Source organism: Vicia villosa, linkage group LG1, assembly GCF_029867415.1.
Source record: "Vicia villosa cultivar HV-30 ecotype Madison, WI linkage group LG1, Vvil1.0, whole genome shotgun sequence".
Lineage (NCBI taxonomy): Eukaryota > Viridiplantae > Streptophyta > Magnoliopsida > Fabales > Fabaceae > Vicia > Vicia villosa.
The window spans coordinates 95,698,392-95,718,519 of NC_081180.1; the positions used below are offsets into that span (position 1 = coordinate 95,698,392).

A 20,128-nucleotide genomic window follows, 5' to 3' on the forward strand; every position below is an offset into this window, starting at 1 on the left:
TAGGCAAAGGTGTATTGTTCTTGGAGAAATATTTTAAGTAACTCTAAGTTAGTGTTCTTAATCAAGGGGCTTGGCTAGATATTATCATGGAAGTATGTCTTCTGAAAGGTTAATTAGTACACGTGAAAGATGAGGGAATTGAGGTGGGTTCCTCGTTCCTTAGATGGATCTTCTAAGGTAGAGATTGCATTGGGTAGGGATTAAGTGAGAAGTATAGACGAGGAGTTTAGCTTCGAATTAATACTGCTAATAGTGGATCATGTTCCTGGCTTGGTATGCCCCCAGATGTAGGAGAGGTTGCTCTAAATTGGGTAAATAATTACTTGTGTTCCTTATGTTTCAATACTGCATAATTTTGTGTCTGTATTTTGTTGTACTCTTCCTTGACAGACCGGATGTCTCGACATCTTTCTCGACATCTGGATCTGTCACACAAGAATTTCAATAGGTATCAGAGCAGGCATCCTGTTTTGTCTCTGGATGAGATCTTGGGAGGATACTTTCTGGTTTTGTAAGGAAGGTTCTAAAAAGACTGCCTTTTTGTGGTGGTTCGATTGAACAGTCCCTAGAAGTGGAGGATGGACTGTTCATGGCGGGTGAAGGATTGGAGGGTGGAAAAAGATACTGTCTATAGGCACCTGAAGAATGATGTAGCTGTGCATAGGCATATTTTTTAATTATGGTCCCTTGGAATGGAGGGTGGACTGGTAAAGTGATAATGGAGTCGCAAGCTGCGGTGACTTATGGTTTAATTTATTTCCAAACCTTAGGAGGCGCTGCTTGTGAGACTGAGTGATATGGTACAAGGAAGGGTGATGAGAAGATGGTAATATGTTTTCCGCTGCATGATATCTCTTTCAAACCTAACCAATTTGGTATTAAAGTTTGATCCTCTCATGAACTGCACCCTGGTAGGGATTGTACAAAGTCGGCTCTTTCAACTGATCAAAGTGACCTACGATACTCGAGTCTTGATCCTCAAGTCCACTCATAAAGGCACTTTGGTATAACTGTTGGTTGCCTCTTCAAGGAATATAAAGAAAGATTGACACCATTCAATTTGGTCTCAAATAAAGTCTTCTTAATTCTCGATCCTTTTCGAGAGGTAATTTTAAATCAGAATATTGTTGGTAGTATTGGGATGCTCGTCTCTAAATCCTATCTAAGAAAGCTTTGAAGTAGCAAATTCTGAAACACCAATATCAGTGTGTATGGAAGAAGAAGAAGAAGAAGCTAATGTTCTGTCAAATGCTGGGACATCATCTGGCATAAGATGCTCTGGGTGCTGAACAAATGTGTGATGACCACATAAGTTTGGAACCTACTCCTGACATGGAAGAGGAGGCATCGAGGCTATGATTCATAAAGGCACCTGAAGAATGATACTTTGGATTGATGTTAATCTTGGCTCAGTATTCTTCTGATCCAGTGTGACAAGTGCTGCTAAATGAAACACTTATCTGGAATAGCAGGTCTCTGAAGGGATGTGAGACACAATGTCTTGACATCATGGTCCTGAGGATTTATTTTCCTCAAAGGTTTGATGCAGATGTTGATTCTTCAACAGAATAGAGGTTGTCTACTCAAACTTGATTCCCTGATCAAGTCTATGAGAACATTGAACTCTTGTTATGTTAATGAATGTTTCCTGTCACAAAGGATCATTTGATGTATCGAAGTGTCAACTCGAAAAGGAGGTTGATGGGTGTTTACAAAGCTGGAGTGTCATATGAATCAGCTTGGATGAATACTTCAGTTTTTTTCTAGAGCAAGGAAGAGTGGTTGTTCCAGTTACCTCTTAGAATGAATCTATTCTATAGGTGCAGAAGGTTATTGGTTGCCCAAAGATCATAAAGTCAGAACTCGAGGATGATCACTAGAAGACTTTGTAAATTCTCTGATGAACAGACTGCAAGAGAGTGGAGTTGATATGTGTTTTCGCTGAAGAAGTTTCTCAGGATTGAACTTAACTTTAGTAGAATGTGGTACAGAAAGTTGCCAGGTCTGGAAGAAAAGTCAGCAAAGTATCAATTGCACTCAGATGAGCAAGGTAAGACAAAAGGTTCTACCTTGTGTGAGAAGGTAACCCTTGTCATACCCCAAAATTTGCCCTCCTCTATGCATCTTCAATGGCTCAAGGTTCAAAGGCTTATTCAAGTCACTCTCTCCTAATCAAAGATCTCCAAAACTAGGGTTTTCATTTTTATCAAAGGATTGTAAATATTCAAGGCCTCAAATGGATCTCAAGGTCCCTCATATGTCTCAAGGCACCTCCATGTCAAAAGTCAAGCTTCTATTCCGAGGATTGCTCACTAAACGGCTCAGACGACCAATAATCGACTGTGTTGACGTAAAAGTCAACTATAGTCAAAATACAGTCAAACTTCAAGATTTTTGGTCAACATCAAGTATGTGAGGTTATATCCATCATCTGATCAAAGGTTGACCATGATCCATCAATAAAAACTCAGAAATGAACAAATGCAAAGGTTCAAATTAGGGTTTTTATAGGAGAAAGTCAACTCAACTTTGACTGGTCATAACTTTCACATGGAGCATCAAAAATTTCCCAACCAAAGCCTATTTTGAAGGAAATTTGATTCTCTACAACTTTGCCTCTCACAAGCCAAGGCCAAAAATGCATCATTTGGGAGATATGGTATAAGAGATTATAGGTCCTCCGAAAAGTCAACAAAAGAACACCTTTTGGGTTAAAGCTCATAAATTGAGCATGGAAGCTTCAATTGAGATGAAACCAAAAGGGTCATTTAAAGGACTCTTTTAGCTTTCCAAAATGTCCAAGAACACCTCCATATGTTAAAAATTGAAGGAGTTATAGCTTGTACAAGTTGGACGATTTTGAGAAATTATATCTAATACAAAGTGGAAATTTTTGATATTTTGTTTTCTTAGGCCTATTTTTTGGATCTAAAACATATCCACAAATAATGTTAGACCTAAAGATTTATTGTTTTAAGTTTTAATACATTTATTTTATTTATTTGAATTTATTCATTTAAATATCAAATAAATTAAGTAAAACATAAAATAATTAGATTAAATCAAGGATTGATTTTCCAATCAAGTTTCAATCATCCAAATATCCAATAAATGGTACAAATCTCATGGAAAAAGAGAGAGAATAGATTAAGTGTAAAAAATAGAAAGTTGGGTGATATATTTTCTCCAAATTTTTAAATGATCAAGAGCTCAATATCCAAGCCCATGCTGAACCCTAATTGATGCCATATATAATCTAAAATATTCATAAGGGCTGGGGGGACGAAAAGGGGGGCAAAGGGAGCTAGGGTTTAAAGATACAAAATTCCAAGAAAAGTTGACAAACGGGTGTTCGATTTCCAGGACCTCCACATCAACTTCAAGCGGTAATTCGCATTCCTAAGGCTCCCAGGAATTAGGCCAGGTCTTTATGATAGCTTAAGCGTCCCCAGGTTCTAACATATATTTTTATGAATAAACATCTTTCTTGATCCAATGCATAGTATCACCAGGAGACATACGATGCCCTTCTAATCTGGGCCATTAGATCTCCTCCAACTCAGATCTGACGCACACAAGGATAGAGGTGCATCATGAACATACAAGAGCCACCACACAAGATCCTGTCCAGGTTTCTTTTATTTTTATATATTATTTATATATTTAGATAATTGTTTAATTATATTTATATATTAATATGGACATAGTTTATTTTAAATAGGATTAGAATATAAAGTTAGGATAATACATTATTATATCTTCCCGATTATTTTGATTACTCGATTATTCAAGTTAATTAATTTAATTAACTTTAATTAACAAAAATCACAAAAATCCTAGAGAGGTCAAGGTATTAGGGTTTGCCGGATCCCATTGCTCCTTTGTCAAACCATCAAACCTTCAATTAATTCTCTCCTCGACCCGACTAAATCTATTAGTCGCATTAGACGAGAGATAAAAAAAATACATAAAATTAAAATAACATTTATCTCGCTAAATGGTTTTAACCGAATCTATTGGTTACGATGATTAGCGTACCTTTTAAAAACTCGTTATTATTTGTAATCGAATCAATCGATTACGAGGGGTAACGATACAAATTAATTATTAAATTATTAAAATACTATAATTCGTTATTAGTAATAATCAAATTAATTGATTAGAATTGGTAACGATACAACTTTCAATCTATTAACTATGGCGATCGAATCTATTGATCGTTGCGGTTAATAGTGCCATACCAAATCAGGGTTGTACGCCCGAATATTCTAAAACACACTAAACCACGACACTACGGATTTTCATCCTTCTCAATCAGGCAATTCAAAATGCCTTTCAAATCACAACTTCTAAAACTACGACAGGTCATTCAAAAGGCCTTAAAATCATATCAAATTCAAATCCTAAGGGCGTACAACCCGTGCCCCGAACTACGTTGACTCTGATCCTCCATAAGGAGGTACGTAGGCACTTGGTAACAAGGCGAGTCTCCCCCCTTAAAATCTCAATTTTTCCCCTATTTCAATTCTTTAGTTATTAAACCTCAATATTTTAGCCATAAACCTTTACCTTAGATTCAAAGCCAATAGGAAAGGGTTGAGGGTGCCTAACACCTTCCCTCGACCTGATTATAATAACTTACCCCGAATCTCATAACTGCGTAGGGTTTCCTATTCGCCCTTCAGAATAGGTGGCGACTCTAAATCTTTAATTTTTAGGGCAGGTTGCTACAACCCTATTGTCATAAAAATAAAAAACCTTGTCGTGAGCTGAGTGTTTATCCATTGAAAAGTAAGAGTTACCGATGATTACGTCGGAGTTGGTTATGGCGGCTGGAGACTTATGTGTTGAGCGGCGGTGCAGCAATGATGGTGAGGAAGGTTGTTGCGGATTAGCGGACAAGATACACTGGTACCTAAACATAACCAATTCAAACTTTACAACACACATAATAACTCAAAAATCAAAACCAAAAAGATAACATTATACAAATCTCAAATCCACTAATATGCGTAGAATATATCTAGCTTACCAATGGATTAGTTTTATTCGAATCACCACCAAGCTTGTTCATTGCATCTCACATACAAGCAAGGTCAACAACATCAGGCACTCCAGTAAAATCCTGATAACAAAATCAAAACCACAATGAATACAATATAAACAAACACAACTACCATTCAAAGAAAGCCACGATATTCACACTACTCACCTGCAAAAGCACTCTAGCAGGCTTTAACAAAATTTTCACCCGTTTAGGAGATGTATTCTTCCAATCAATAATTTTTTCAACATCATCAGCCTTAACTTGAAACTCATCACAATTAAGAATTGCAGATTCCAAAAGTATCCTAATCGAGTAAGGACGTGCATCTGAAAACAAAACAGAAATTTCACAATCAAGATTCATTTTCACATTATTAATATTACAATAAGAAAACAAATGAGTATGACTCACCGATTCTGGAATCGTTGAGAGCTGGAAAACTGTAGTACTTTTCGAATTCACTGCCATCACCGGGCTTCTGTAACGTCTTCAATATCTTTTTGAATGGATTTTGAGTTGCTGAAAAGAAACAATTAAACAAACAAATGAATAGAAAAGTTGAATTTGGTGTTAAGATGAAGAAAATCCTACGAATAAGAGGCGTGGATATGGCCGATGAAGGTTGCTGAGGTTTGAAGAAATAGAGATGGCAGGTGGGTGTTCGAGGGTTGAAGGTTGGGTTATGTATGGAAGATGTAGTATGCCGCAGATGAAGATGAAATGGGCGCTGATAAGGATGCAACGGCGGAAACGAACAACAAGGTTTTGGAAACGAATGAGTATGGTGAAGAATATTAGGGTTTTGTGGAAAAAGGCCTTTTTTACTTCGGTTGAGCCTGAGGCCCGTTGTAACTGCCATGTTATATTAGGATTATATGTTTTTTACGTCGGTTGGGCAATTGGACCGATATAATGGTCTTTTATAACAAAAATATTTTTATTTACCAAACTGCCACCGTGTTTTTATTTTTTTAATAATTGGACTTTTTACATCGGTTAGAAAATTGGCCCATTGTGAGTACTATGTCAAACTCATAAGAAACATATTTATTCCGTCTCAAAATAATAACAGTCTTTTAAAATTGTTATACATAGATAATGATTGAATAATCAAATATAACAATTTTACAAAATTATCCTTAATTACTATTGGTAGTCAGAAAAATATAATATGATGTAATAGTTTTAGAGATACAATTGGTAAAAATTAGTTAATTATATTGAAAACATAAAAAACAACTTTTATTTTAGGACAATTTTTCTAAACTATAAAGACTCTTATTTTAGGACGGAGAAAATACCAAAAGTCAATAAATAATTAACATGGTGAAAAAATCAACCCCAGAAGACAATACACTTTGTTGGGGTGTACATTTTTCACATGGCTAATATTGTTTGTATCCACCCACTTCGCCTATGTAAAGTGTTCATGTTCTGGTGTGTATTTTTCACATGCCTAATATTGTATCTACCCACTTGTCTATGTAAAGTGTTCGTGTTCATATTCTTGTCATCATAAAAAGCTGAAAATAATTTTAAAAACAAATTTTACAAAACTACTTTTCCAGCTTTATTCAGGAAATATATTTTTAAACAATTTTCTTTTTTACAAAACAGAGTGTAACTCATTAACGCATAAATGTGATGTCTTTGTGTCTCTGTTTGGTAAGACATAATTTTGAGTTTATGTTTCATAGGTTATAGTTTATAAGCACATGTGATAATTTAGACCTGTTTAGTAATGGTCTTTTCGTCACTAGTTTATAAGAATCAGATGCTATTATCATTTTTTCTTTCTTTTTTATCTTTATTATTTTAACATAAATTGATTTTTATCCTTTATAATTTATTTTATTTTTAAATTAAATAATTATGTATTAAATATCTTTATGTTATTTTACATTTATAAGTTACTTAAACAGTTAATTTTACCAAACATTTCAATTAATTTATTATTTATCAGTCTTAATCATTAGTCATAAGCTATAAGGTATCATTCATCAACCATCAACTATAAACTATAAGATATCAATTAACTTATAATCAATCGTTATTTTTACCAAACAAACTCACGTGTACTCCCTCTGGCCATTATTATAAGCAAATATTCTCTTTTTAGGTTCATTGAATAATGAATGCATCTGATCTTTTATGTAGACCGGATACATTCATTACTCAATGAACCTAAAAAGATAATATTTGCTTATAATTCATGCCGGAGGGAGTATATATTTGAAAATATATTTTCGAATTTTAAACACAATTTTAGCTTATCACAAAGGTGAAAGAGCCCACCGATAAATTCTTCAATATCAATCAATGGGTATTCCTACCAAAATAAAGTAGGATCTGGATTCTCGTCTCTGCTTCTTCTGTTCAGCACTAATTTCATGCATTAAATCCTAATCTATATCTACTTATCTGCCAATTCATCATTTCTTTAAATGCATACACCCTCCGGTCACATTTATAAGCAAAAAAAATGGTTTTCACGATTATTAAGAAATTCAATTAAGTGTAGTTAACTTTTTAGATTTCGGAGAAAACATTGATTAAATTTACTATAATATCCTCTTTATTAAATTTAATGAAGTGTTGGAAAATGAAATATAGGGGTATCTTAGGAATTACAGCATTAAATGATTTAGTAATAATTGATTTTTGCTTATAATAGTGACCAAGAATTAGATCATTTTTTTTTGCTTATAATAGTGACCGGAGGGTGTACTATCCATTGGATTTGGAGCAGCACCAAAAGCTGAAGAGATATAACAAGAGAAGATCCATTGTGAATAAAGTATGATAAGATGTGGTGCTTCGTGACAAAGTCATAACTAAAAAGCTTTTTAAACGTTTTTTAAGATAAAGCAGGGTCTACAAAAGTGAAAAGTAGAAATTATAGGATGACTAAATTAAAATCAGTGTGAAAGAAACTAAAAAGAAAAATAAATAAGCATCTACACCGATAACAAGAATGTTAGAAAAAATAAGGCCACATTATACATACACACAAAGTGCAGGGAAAGACTTACATTCACATGTATCATGTATCAGTTTAACCTTGCACGGAGAGAAAATTTTCTCTAGAATTTACTGAAATAAATTTTTTTAAAATGAAATGTGACTTACACATATATTTTAGTATGTTTGGGTGCGTCCGGAAACATGCCTTCAGATTTATTTCAGAAGTACATATTAAGAAAAAAATTTATTTACAAAATAACAATATTGTTTATTTATACATATATTTAGTGTATTTAAAATGCGTTTGAAAATACATTTTTGAATTATAAGAGGAATTTTGGTTTTTCGCTAGGGTGCCTAAAGCAGCCCCTAGAAATTTGGCAACAAATAAATAATGGGCCGGCCAAAAATGATAATTCAAAAGATCACATCATTTAATGGACAAGTCAAAATGTTAAATTTATTGCAATTAAAGAATAAAGAATATTATAAATTTAAGATAATAGAAAGCATAAAGGAAAAAAAAAACTATTGAGCATAATTCTTTATATATATGCGCTTGTATAACTCTTAGAATGTAGTATCCATTTGAGAGAATCTGAACTTTATTAAATTAGTGAAATCAAAATGAAAATTAATATTATTCTTATATTATTTCATGCATCAATGGTGGTGTCCTCCATTTTTGGGTTCAATTCAACAACAACAAAAAATGGAAACATGAAGTGCAAAGAGAGGGAGAGACATGCACTCCTCACTTTCAAACAAAGTGTTCAAGACAAATATGGCATGTTGTCCACGTGGAAGGAAGGTCCAAATGAAGATTGCTGCACATGGAATGGAGTTCATTGCAACACCCAAACCGGTTATGTTCAAACGCTTGATCTGCATGGATCTGATACAAAATATTTGAGTGGTGAAATCAATCCTTCAATAGCTATGCTCCAATATCTCAAATATCTAGACCTTAGTTATTTGAATAATAGTGGTCAAATCCCAAAATTTATTTGCTCCTTTAGCAAATTACGATACCTCAATCTCTCAAGTGGCTTTTATAACGGGGAGATTCCTTCTCACTTTGGAAATCTCACACAACTGCGACACCTTGATCTCAGGGACAATGAACTCAGTGGAGCAATTCCTTCTCACCTTGGAAATCTTTCATTGTTGCAGTCTTTTATACTCGGTCGAAATTCTGATCTTAAAATCAACGGTCAAACTCAAGGCAATGTTGAGTGGCTGTCCAACCTCTCTTTTTTGAGAATTCTTGACTTGAGTGGAGTTCAAAATCTCAACAATTCTGCTCATCACACTTTGTTATCCATAGGGAAGCTTCCATTCCTAGAACACTTGTCTCTAAGTGAATGTGGCCTTTCTAACTCCAATATCCCTCTATTATCTGATTCCCATTTGAATTTTTCCACCTCTCTTACTCACCTTGATCTATCTGAGAATATGTTAACATCATCATCATCGATGATATTTCACTGGGTGTTTAACTACACCTCCAATCTTCAAGTTCTCTATCTTAATAATAACTTTTTAAAAGGTACCATTCCTGATGAATTTGGCACTATAATGAACTCACTTGAGACACTCTATCTATCCGACAATAGTCTAGAGGGAAAGATCCCTAAATCCATTGGGTATATACGGACCTTGAAGGATTTTGAAGCTGACAATAATCAATTGAGTGGAGAGCTTTCAGATTTTATTATCCATAATAACTATTCCAACAGCGTTGGAAATGTATCCTCCTTACAATATTTGTCATTATCATATAATCATATTTCCGGCATGTTACCCGACCTTTCAATCCTCTCATCTTTGATAGGGTTGTATCTTTATGGAAATAAATTAATTGGAGAAATACCCACGAGCATCGGATCTCTTAAGGAGTTAGAGGTTTTGTACCTGGGCGATAACTCTTTTGAAGGTATAGTCTTTGAATCTCATTTCACAAACCTCTCCAAATTGCATTCCCTAGCTTTGTCTCATAACTCGTTCACTATGATGGTTAGTGATCAATGGGTTCCTCCTTTTCAATTATCTGGCTTTGCTTGTTCATCTTGTAATTTTGATTCTAGATTTCCTAATTGGCTTCACACACAGAATTATTTATCCGTTCTTCGCCTTTCAAATGGTAGTAGTCTCACTGGTCAAATACCTCACTGGTTTTGGGAAAAATTGCAAACACTAGGTTTATTGGACATTTCAAATAACAATCTCACAGGCATGATTCCTAGTTTGGAACTCAATCTTGCCCATTGTCCTATAATAGATTTGCATTCAAATAAACTAGAAGGTCCCATTCCTTCTTCTTTACTTCAAGCAGGAGCACTGCATCTTTCCAATAATAAATTTTCAGATCTAGCTTCTTTTCTATGCAGCAAAAATAATCCTAATAATTTAGGAATTCTTGATCTATCAAACAATCAATTAAAAGGTGAGATACCTGATTGTTGGAGTAGTTTTAAATCATTACAAGTTGTTAACATGAGCAATAACATGTTATCTGGAAACATTCCCTTCTCAATGGGAACCCTTGTTAACATGGAGGTTTTGATTTTAAGAAATAATAGTTTTAGTGGGCAACTCACTTCCTCATTGAAGAATTGCTCAAACAAGTTGGCTCTTTTGGACCTCGGGGAAAATATGTTTCATGGTCAAATACCTTCATGGATTGGAGATAGCTTGCAACAATTAGTCATCTTAAGCCTTCGATTCAATAACTTCTTCGGAAATATACCTTTGAATCTATGTTATTTGAGAAAGCTCCGAGTCTTGGATTTGTCAGTAAATAACTTATCAGGTGGAATCCCAACTTGCATACAAAATTTTACTTCAATAGCTCAAAACTTCGTGAATTCAACTACATCAGTGGAGCACTTGTATTTTGGAAGGAATATGACTTTTGGTACACTATATAATTACGATGTCATCCTGATGTGGAAAGGTGTAGACCGATCCTACAAAAATGCAGATGTTTTGCTAAAAAGCATTGATCTCTCTTGTAACCATCTGACAGGGAAAATACCAACCGAAATAGAGTACTTATTTGGGTTAACTTCCTTAAATTTGTCAAGGAACAATCTCAGCGGAGAAATCGTTTCAAACATAGGAAATTTAAAGTTGCTAGAATTTCTTGATTTGTCAAGAAATCACTTATCAGGAAGAATTCCTTCTAGTCTAACTCAAATTGATCGTCTTGCTGTGTTGGATTTGTCAAACAATCAGCTCTATGGAAAAATTCCCATTGGAACACAGTTGCAGACATTTGATGCTTCAAGTTTTAAAGGTAATTCTAACTTGTGTGGAAAGCCCTTTGATAAAAAATGCCCTGGAGAAGATCCACCAAAACATCAAGTTCCAACAACCGATGATGCAAGAGATGAGAATTCAGTATTTTTGGAAGCATTATACATGAGCATGGGGATAGGATTCTTCACAGGTTTTGTTGGCTTGGTAGGATCAGTATTGTTCGTACCCTCTTGGAAAGAAAGCTATTCCAGATTGTTGAACACTTTGATAAAGAAAGCCATCATGTGGTGGAAGGAGTGACTACAGCTGTCTAGTTGCTCTAAAGTGGATGAATGATAAACAGGTACTGACTGCTATTCTTTCTTATTTTTTTCTAAGTAAAGCATTTCTACAATTTGCCCCTATATGCAATGTTTTGCTGTTGTTTCAAAGTACTCTTTTTTTTTTTTGCAGGATAATCTTCTATGTCTTCTGTTCGGAATGAGTACAGCTTTTGTTGAATTATAATAATGTTGTTGGTTAATGGATAGGATGGATGTCTATTCTTGTTGTGTACTAAATAAAATCAATGTCATTTTGTTGTTAAACTTTCGTGTTTGGTAGTTTTCGAGTGAAAATGTAATCGATTGACAATATGCTATCAAGTTATTAATTAATGATATCTTGCTTTCTCAATACATAAGAAAATGGTTCTACCTTTTATGTTGCATTCTCAAATTAATGAAATTAATATTATTTTTATTAAATTCATACTACTCATTTTGTCAAAAAAAATGAACTCCACTTCATGTAATTAAAGCTTCACATCGCTCATTCTAAACATCTTTGGTAAAATTATTTATTTTTTCAAGTTTTAAATATAAAACATGGCTTATTTATCACCTAATCCTAATATTACTACATCTCGGCTTCAAAATGTGTGGAAGAAAATACAACTGCAATACAACATTAGAGCAACAACCAAGCAGTGCAGAGGAGTACTTATCGGAGAATTTTCAAAATATAGATTTGAGAAAGTTATATTTTATATTGGTTAAAATATAGTATATTTGACATTGAAAAGGTATATTTAAGGGATTCAAATTTGTAACCTCTGAGAATAAAAGGCTTCTGTCATAAGTGTTATCTTTGAACCATTGCAACCTATTTTATATGATGCCCATGTGATCCAGGTAATTTCACTCCTTGAGTGAGTGTGGACTCCAAAAATTTAAGAGAAGAAATAAAGAAGAATTCAGAAAGGGATAATCTGCTCAAAATTCATCGTGTCATGCGGACTACAAGTACATTGCATATAAAGAGATGGTTGCATAAAATCTTCAAACAAACTAGTGTAAATTTCAAGAGAAGAAAATGGGAATAACAAACACTAAATGGAAATAATAAGCAGACCCACTACTGCTGTCACCATTCTTCTACAACTTTAAAGTGCATACAAAATTCTTCAACCGTTTGGGCTTCTTGGACTACCTTTTGCCTAGGCCTTGTTCCTCTTCTTCAATGTGTTTGGGGCTTGTGATCTCTTCTTGAATTAGATCCATATCACTTCCTCAACCTTCAAAAATCACCTACAAGGACCTGTTGTAGGTGGAATAGTCAGAAAAATACTTCTTTAATGCTTCCTCAGGAGGACAGCCTGACCATTGAACAAGGACCTGTTGTTGCAAAATTCCATGCGCCAACGCAGTTCAAGTAATAGCAATAGCAATTGGTATTTCAATTGGTTTATTGGACACACTATCATGTAGTAAAGTGTGATGTGGAGGGACAGTAATACCTCAAAATGTTTTCAGTGTGGAGACATGAAAAAATGAATGGATGCGACTATTTTCCATTCGTTCGAGGGACCATAGAACTTCTTTCAATTCTTTGTCAACTTTAGCTGGCGCTGTTGGCGAACTGAAACTTGGCAATAAGGTTCTTAATGTACCAGCACCAAGTCGCCCATCGAAAAACTAATGTCGCGATGGTGTAGATTGGCTTGTTGAACCATACAGTTCTGTGCAGCCAACAAGTTGCCTTTGAGACACTACTACAAATATTACATTTTATATTTTATTACATTTTATATTTTATGATACAACTTTCATCTCACTCAACAAAAAATCAAAGTAAAATTCCAAGACGTGATATGTTTTTTTTCTTCAAGAAATTATCATCTATTTTCTCGATTTAACACTACAACACGGAAGGCCTACGAAAGCGCTTATTTTTGGCTTTAAAAGCGCTTTAAAGCGCTGTGAAAGCCAGCGCTGGCGTAGGTAACAAAAGTGCTTCTAAAAGCGCTCTGGTAGACCCCCCCTATAAGAGCGCTTTTCTGGAAAAAGCGCTCTGGTATCCCCCCCTATTAGAGCGCTTTTTCTGGAAAAAGCGCTCTGATAGCCCCCCCTATAAGAGCGCTTTTCCAAAAGCGCTTTCGTAGGTTGCGTTTTTTATTTTATTTTTTATGCTTTTTTTTTATAAACCTATTATTTTTATAATTTCTAAACCTGCATTTATGGCAGCATTCTTTCATGAACCTGTAATTTACCATTGTTATCCCATAAACCTATAATTTACAATCGTAATCCCATTATTTCAGTAATCTCATTATTTCAACAAAGAAGCGATTTCGATTATATACTAAACATGCATTATAATTATACCATTGTAATTAATCCAAAATATATATACACCGATTCACATATTTCTAACATGCATGAAAACAACTAAACCAATTCACATGACATTATAACAATAAGAAAATCATCCCTAAACAACTAAATCAACTAAATCGGTCCTAGTCCTGCAAAGTCTGAACATCTTCAAATGACTGAAAATCTTCACAATCTGCAAAATAAAAATAATATAATCAAAATAAGATTATTATTATATAAAGGCTCTAAAATAGGAAGGTAAAGAGTAGAACGAGTATATATATATATATATGTCGTGTAAAAAGAATAATCAAATTAAATATATCAATAAATACAAATTAATTTATTAATATTTAGGACTTTATATATCTAACTTGAATACATGGAATGGAATATCATTTATTGTAAATTAGTTCAACAAATTTTGTACATAAAGTTTACCTTAAATTTAACACAGCCACGTCATATAGCCCAGAGGGATAAAGCAATATAGATCACTAACAATAATCCTGTCACAGACACCCTCAAGAACAACATTAGCTACATGTTATTGATAGGAACACTATTAGAAACTCAACCAACAGCATGTCAAACAATTACAGAATTTGAGAAGTTGTTACCAAATTGATCAAAAGAGCCCAGTATCCTTGTGAGCTTTCTACTATCTCTTAGCAATATAAGAAGTTTCTCTGCAACAACAATTAATGTAAAGTTCACAACCAATTGACAGGAAAAATTAGACACAAATAAAAGTTGAATATTAATTTCTATGACAAATAATACATGACAACTAGTTACTACTACTTACCCTTCAGCGTTTTCCTTCATCTTTGAGCTATGCTATATCTACACTTATTTTCCTACACTTGTATATTACACCGTATATTTTAACACAGATAGATACTTGTGCACAGAAATTAAGATAGAATAAATTAATAAAAAATGAATTGTATACCTTGTATGTAGAAAATTACGGTGTTGGTGTAAGCTAGGGGTGTATGTTTACTCAATCAATAAATGTTGCAATAATGAGAAGGGGTTGTTGGACTAGAAATTTGAAGGTTTTGTTGGACTTAACCTGCATCGCCTCATTTCTATCCAAGTTGTATTGTGTCACAGAATATGAATCAAATAACTGTACCCCGAAGGATCCTGCCACAGAAGACTTCGGGGTACAATACTTGATTCATATTCTGTGGAACATAATCGGCAGGGGCACATTGTGTTCTATCCTTTACCAGTCCATCCACTGTTTGAAGCTCAACCTACAATAGAAAAACGTGATTATTACTAACTACATATAGAAAATCTTGAATCATGTTAATTTCCAGATACATTATATTGAAAAAAAAATTAGAATGTGAAAGCTAAAAGAGTTCAAAAGTGATCAATCCTGGAGGCCCTTTAAATCAATTCATACTAATTAAATTAAAAAGTGTATAAAACTATAGATAATACATCTATAGATGTAAATACTAACTTCACGGATCTAATGAAACTTTTATTCCAAAAACAAATTACTTGAGTTTTTTTTTTCTGCATAAAAACCTAACAAACTTTGTCTTCAATACTCTAAATCACTGATAAAAACCTAACAAACTTTGTCTTCAATACTCTAAATCACTGATAAAAACCTAACAAACTTTGTCTTCAATACTATAAATCACACTGATAAAACCTAAATCAATGATAAATTAAAAAAGCCCCAATAATATTAACTATAACCCTAAATAAAATTTTGTATTTTTGAAAGCAAACAATGAAAAGAAGGAAAATTTCCGGCACAAAACCCTAACCTGAACAGAGAAGAGACGGTTGAAGGGTGGCGATGGAGTGAGGAAGGCGGTGGCGGAGTCGGTTGAAGGCTGGAGAGGGAGTGAGGACGGCGGAGAGGGAGTGAGGACGGCGGAGCAACGAAAGGAAGAAGAAGGTTCGCGTGTTTTGGATCTGAAACAAAACGCGTGTGTTTGTAAAATATATAATTTTTTAAATGGGCTACCAGAGCGCTTTTCAAAAGCGCTTTAATAACACCCCCTACCAGAGCGCTTTTATCCCAAAAGCGCTTTCGTAGACCCCACCCTATAAGAGCGCTTTTAAAAGCGCTTTCATAACCCCCCTACCAGAGCGCTTTTTAAAAGCGCTCTCATACCCCCCCCCCCTACCAGAGCGCTTTTTGAAAGCGCTCTCATAACCCCCCCTACCAGAGCGCTTTTTTTGCATCATTTTCCCTTGTTTATTAATTTTGTTTTTAGCGAGCCCTACGAGAGCGCTTTTGCTAAAAGCGCTTTAGTAGCTGCGCTGCTACAGCTTAAATTTGGCGTAGTGTAAGAACGGAAGTGAGGGGTAAACTAATTCAGGGTACATGATTCTAGTCTCAGCAACTACCGTTTTTATTTTTTTCTTTAAAAGTGAGGTCTTTCTTATCATTTAAGATTTTCTTTTATTATTAAATATTCTATTCCTCGGTTTCTCAAATTACCGAGGCGTATGATGCCTAAATTTTACTATAAAATAATTATTTCACTAAGTTTAACCCTAAACGTACCTAACTCACATGTCCAGTTGCTTCATACTCTTAAACATCATTCTTTCTAATAGAATGTGAGACAAAAATATTTGTGGGTTTTGTATTGTTGTTCTTCTTACACCAACGAACAAATCTTTTTTTTTCTTGTAATCTATCTCACATAATGGTGTTGTTTAATTGTTGTTGTTTCCACCTCTTGTCAATGTTTAATGGAATAACTTTCCAATGTTTAATGAAATAACTTTCTAATACTGTTAATCAAAGAAAACATTCTATAATAAATATTGATTTCTTTGATTGACAACATTGAGAAATTTATTCTTAATCATATTGCAACACACAAAGAAATTGGTGAATGGTAAAAGATTGAAAAAAAATGAAACAATACATGTTACTTCAGTTTTTTTTCCTTTCACTATTTTTGTGGCAATAGAAGTAATCTATTACCTCAGTTCCTTTAAAAACAGAGGTTTAAAGTATTTAAAAAGAAAAACTTTTTATCTCGGTTTTAAGTTGAAGGAAAAAATAAGCATGTTTATTGAGTTTCTTCACAATCCTTCAAGAAATCTTTGTCGTCTATTTAGTGAGTATCAAGGCTCAAGAGACTGCCATTAGTGATCCACGTGAAACCTAAAAGACATTCATTTTGAAGGCTCATGCCATATTATAAAACCATTCTAAATATCAAAAAAATGATCATGAAAGCATTTGTCATGAAAACATTGAAACTTATAGAAGCTTGGAAAAGTTCTCTATGATGGATTGCAAGAGTAGAAAAATATTTAGGTTCAAGGTTTATGTCCTTAAATTTGGGTTCATTAAAACTTAAAATATTTGTGCTCTTAAATATTTGGGTTCATTGAAACTTAAAATATTTGTGTTCTTAAATATTTGGGTTCATTGAAACTTATTTATCTAACCCTTCTTATGTTTTATATTAGAAACAAATGCCTAAATTTTCCAACATTTGATCATTCTAAAGATTCAATGTGTTAGATTCATGGTTTTATGGTTAACATAATTTTTTCTAAAACATGGTTCTAATATGATGTTGAGCAAGATGTTGTAACATCTTGATCAACTGTCATGACATGTTCTGTTGTCATGTGTGTTGACAGATGTTCGGATAGATGTTGTAAGATGTTACACCATAATATCTTGACAGTACAACTGGTTTAAATCCTTGAATATTTGATTGAAAATATAAGATACTGGAGGATTTTGGTACTCATACAAGCGCAGCCAATTAAGGATATTTTAGGAACAGTGCAGATTTGATTTGTTTTCATAAAAAAGATTTTTGAGACTTTTTAGGAAACTTTGATTTGATTTGATTTGTTCCTCTTTTTTTTTTGAAGATCTTGCAGCTGATTGAAAAGGAGAATATTGGATCTCACTACCAAAAAAACATCAATTTGCCAGGTAAATAGCACCCCGCAAATGCAAATATCACCCTGCAACGTAACAATTGCGGGGTGGACAAAACACCTCGCAAAAACGTTAGTCGCAACTTTTTGCAAGGGGAAACGCACTTCGCAAGTTTGCCAGGTGGTTTTCACTTCGCAATTTTGCCAGGTGAAAAGCACCCCGCAAGTCCTTTACTAGAATTACACGCAAAACAGAGCAGAGAGTACAAGAGTGCAGGGTGGTTCAGAGCAGAGCAGAAAAAGATTAAAACTTGCGGGGTGGAAATCACCTGGCAAACCGTAAATAAGCTAATAAAAAATAATATATTTACATTATTCTAAATATTAAATTATTAATATTTAAAATAATATAAATATAATAAATCATAACTATCAACAGTAATCAAATCATAATATTATAATATCATAACTATCATAAATATATTAAAAATAGTAATAAATGTTAGTAATACAATATTTATGTTTAGCTTATAATAGAGAGTAATAATATTTTGTTTCTTAAAATATAATATTTAATTATTTAACATATAATAAAAAATATTCTGTTTTAACAAATAATAATAATATTTTGTTTTTTTATAATAATAAAATATTCTGTTTTATAAAATAAATAAATAAAAATTCAGTTTACTAAAAATAAAAAAGTATATTCTATTTTTACAAATTTCAGCATATATTCAACATACAAAAATCATACAACATATTTTTATACTCATTTCAACATATATTTCTACACATGTTCATAAAACATACAGACCAATTATTTCTATCATACAAACCAATTAAAAGAATTTCTAAAATAACAAACAATTTATAAATATGTGTACCTTTGTAAATGGATTTGATAAAAATATAGAAAGCAGATTCGAATCCAACAAATTTTTTGAGTATTTGGATCTTGATTTTGTATTAAAATGGAGAGAATTGAGAGATATAGAGGAGTTGGGAAAGGGTTGGAGAATGAGAGAAAATGGGTTTGAGAGAATAAGAGTTTGAGAAGTTTTGAACAATTGTTTAAGTTTACTGGTGGACAAAAGAGAAAGACGCATGTGATATATAAAGGAAACTTGTGAGGTGAACATCACCCCACAACTTTTCTGACTGTTGAGATTTGCGAAGTGCAAATCACCCCACAACATTAATGTCAGAAATTGTACATAACGTTCACCTACCTCTCTGTCAATCAATGACTGCAATTAAAGCTTTTCACCCACTTTTTCAAAAAAAACTTGTGACGTGGCTTTAACCCTGCAAATATTATTTTGTTGGAAGTTGAGACGTGGGGTTCACCCCGCAAATTCTTTTTCCCTTTATGACATTAAATTTCTCCTGCCACTACTGATGCATCAATAATTGCACAAATAATTTTCCCCCCAAATTTTTTAAAAACAATTGTGGGGTGTTTATCACTTCACAACATTCTTTTGAAAAAAATTAAATTTCCCTCTAACTGTTGCAAAATGGAAAAACTTATAATATATTTTTTAAAAAAATTGTGTTGCGCGGTGAATAACACCCCACAAGTACGTTTTTTTGCGAGGTGATTACCACCTGGCATAGTCACCTGGCTAATGAGTTGTTATCTTGTAGTGTTTAATTCAAGAGTCCAAGCCCATATTGCAAGAGTCTATAAATAAGAACTTGCTAAACCTATAAGAGCAAGCATTCACAAAAGGAAATACTAGGAGAAAATAAGGGTTTAGTGTTTTGGGAGTCTTATAAGATTTTTTGTTTTTCTTTGTATGTCACTCAAGTATCTTCTGATACATTGAGGTAGATTGATTGTTCTCACTCTTAAAGCTTTTAAGCAAAGAGTTGAGTATTGTTCTTAGTTGAAGCTTTTAAGCAAGACTAAGTATTATTTATTTGAAGTGTAATCTTCTATTTGGGTCTTTGGTTATTGTGACAGGTTGTGACTGGTTTATCACTGAGGTGATTAGGTTGTAGGAAATGAGATGGGGATCTCATATCTAGAGGGTTCTAGGTAGAAGTCGCACAAGGTAGTGATTAGGTGAGAAGTTTGTAAACTAAGACTGTTTAGGCTTTGAACTTCCTGGTTTGGTAGCCTCCAGAGTAGGTGATGTTACACTGAACTGGGTTAACAATTGATTGTGTTCTTTTACCTTCTGCATTTTAATTATGCATAGTTCCTATTTTGGTAAAAGTATTTTCTGTCAGCAGGTGATGTCATAACATCTGTCTTGACATTGTATTGGGTTGAGACATCAGTTTTGACGTTTGAATTGCAAGTGTCAAAATTTCACAA

General features: G+C 33.5%; 1 protein-coding gene across 1 annotated transcript; it reads left to right on the top strand.

The window, feature by feature from the left end:
• The first annotated feature begins 8,610 nt into the window (after nucleotides 1–8,610).
• LOC131612967 (receptor-like protein EIX2) lies at nucleotides 8,611–11,902 on the top strand. Its single transcript, XM_058884703.1, has 2 exons — nucleotides 8,611–11,615; nucleotides 11,726–11,902. Exon 1 carries the CDS (start codon nucleotides 8,639–8,641, stop codon nucleotides 11,570–11,572), a length of 2,934 nt encoding a protein of 977 aa, XP_058740686.1. The 5' UTR covers nucleotides 8,611–8,638; the 3' UTR covers nucleotides 11,573–11,615; nucleotides 11,726–11,902.
• The last annotated feature ends 8,226 nt before the right edge of the window (nucleotides 11,903–20,128 follow it).

Excerpts from the sequence above, each read along its gene's own strand:
- LOC131612967 (XM_058884703.1), top strand. The coding sequence starts at position 8,639 with ATGAAAATTAATATTATTCTTATATTATTTCATGCATCAATGGTGGTG.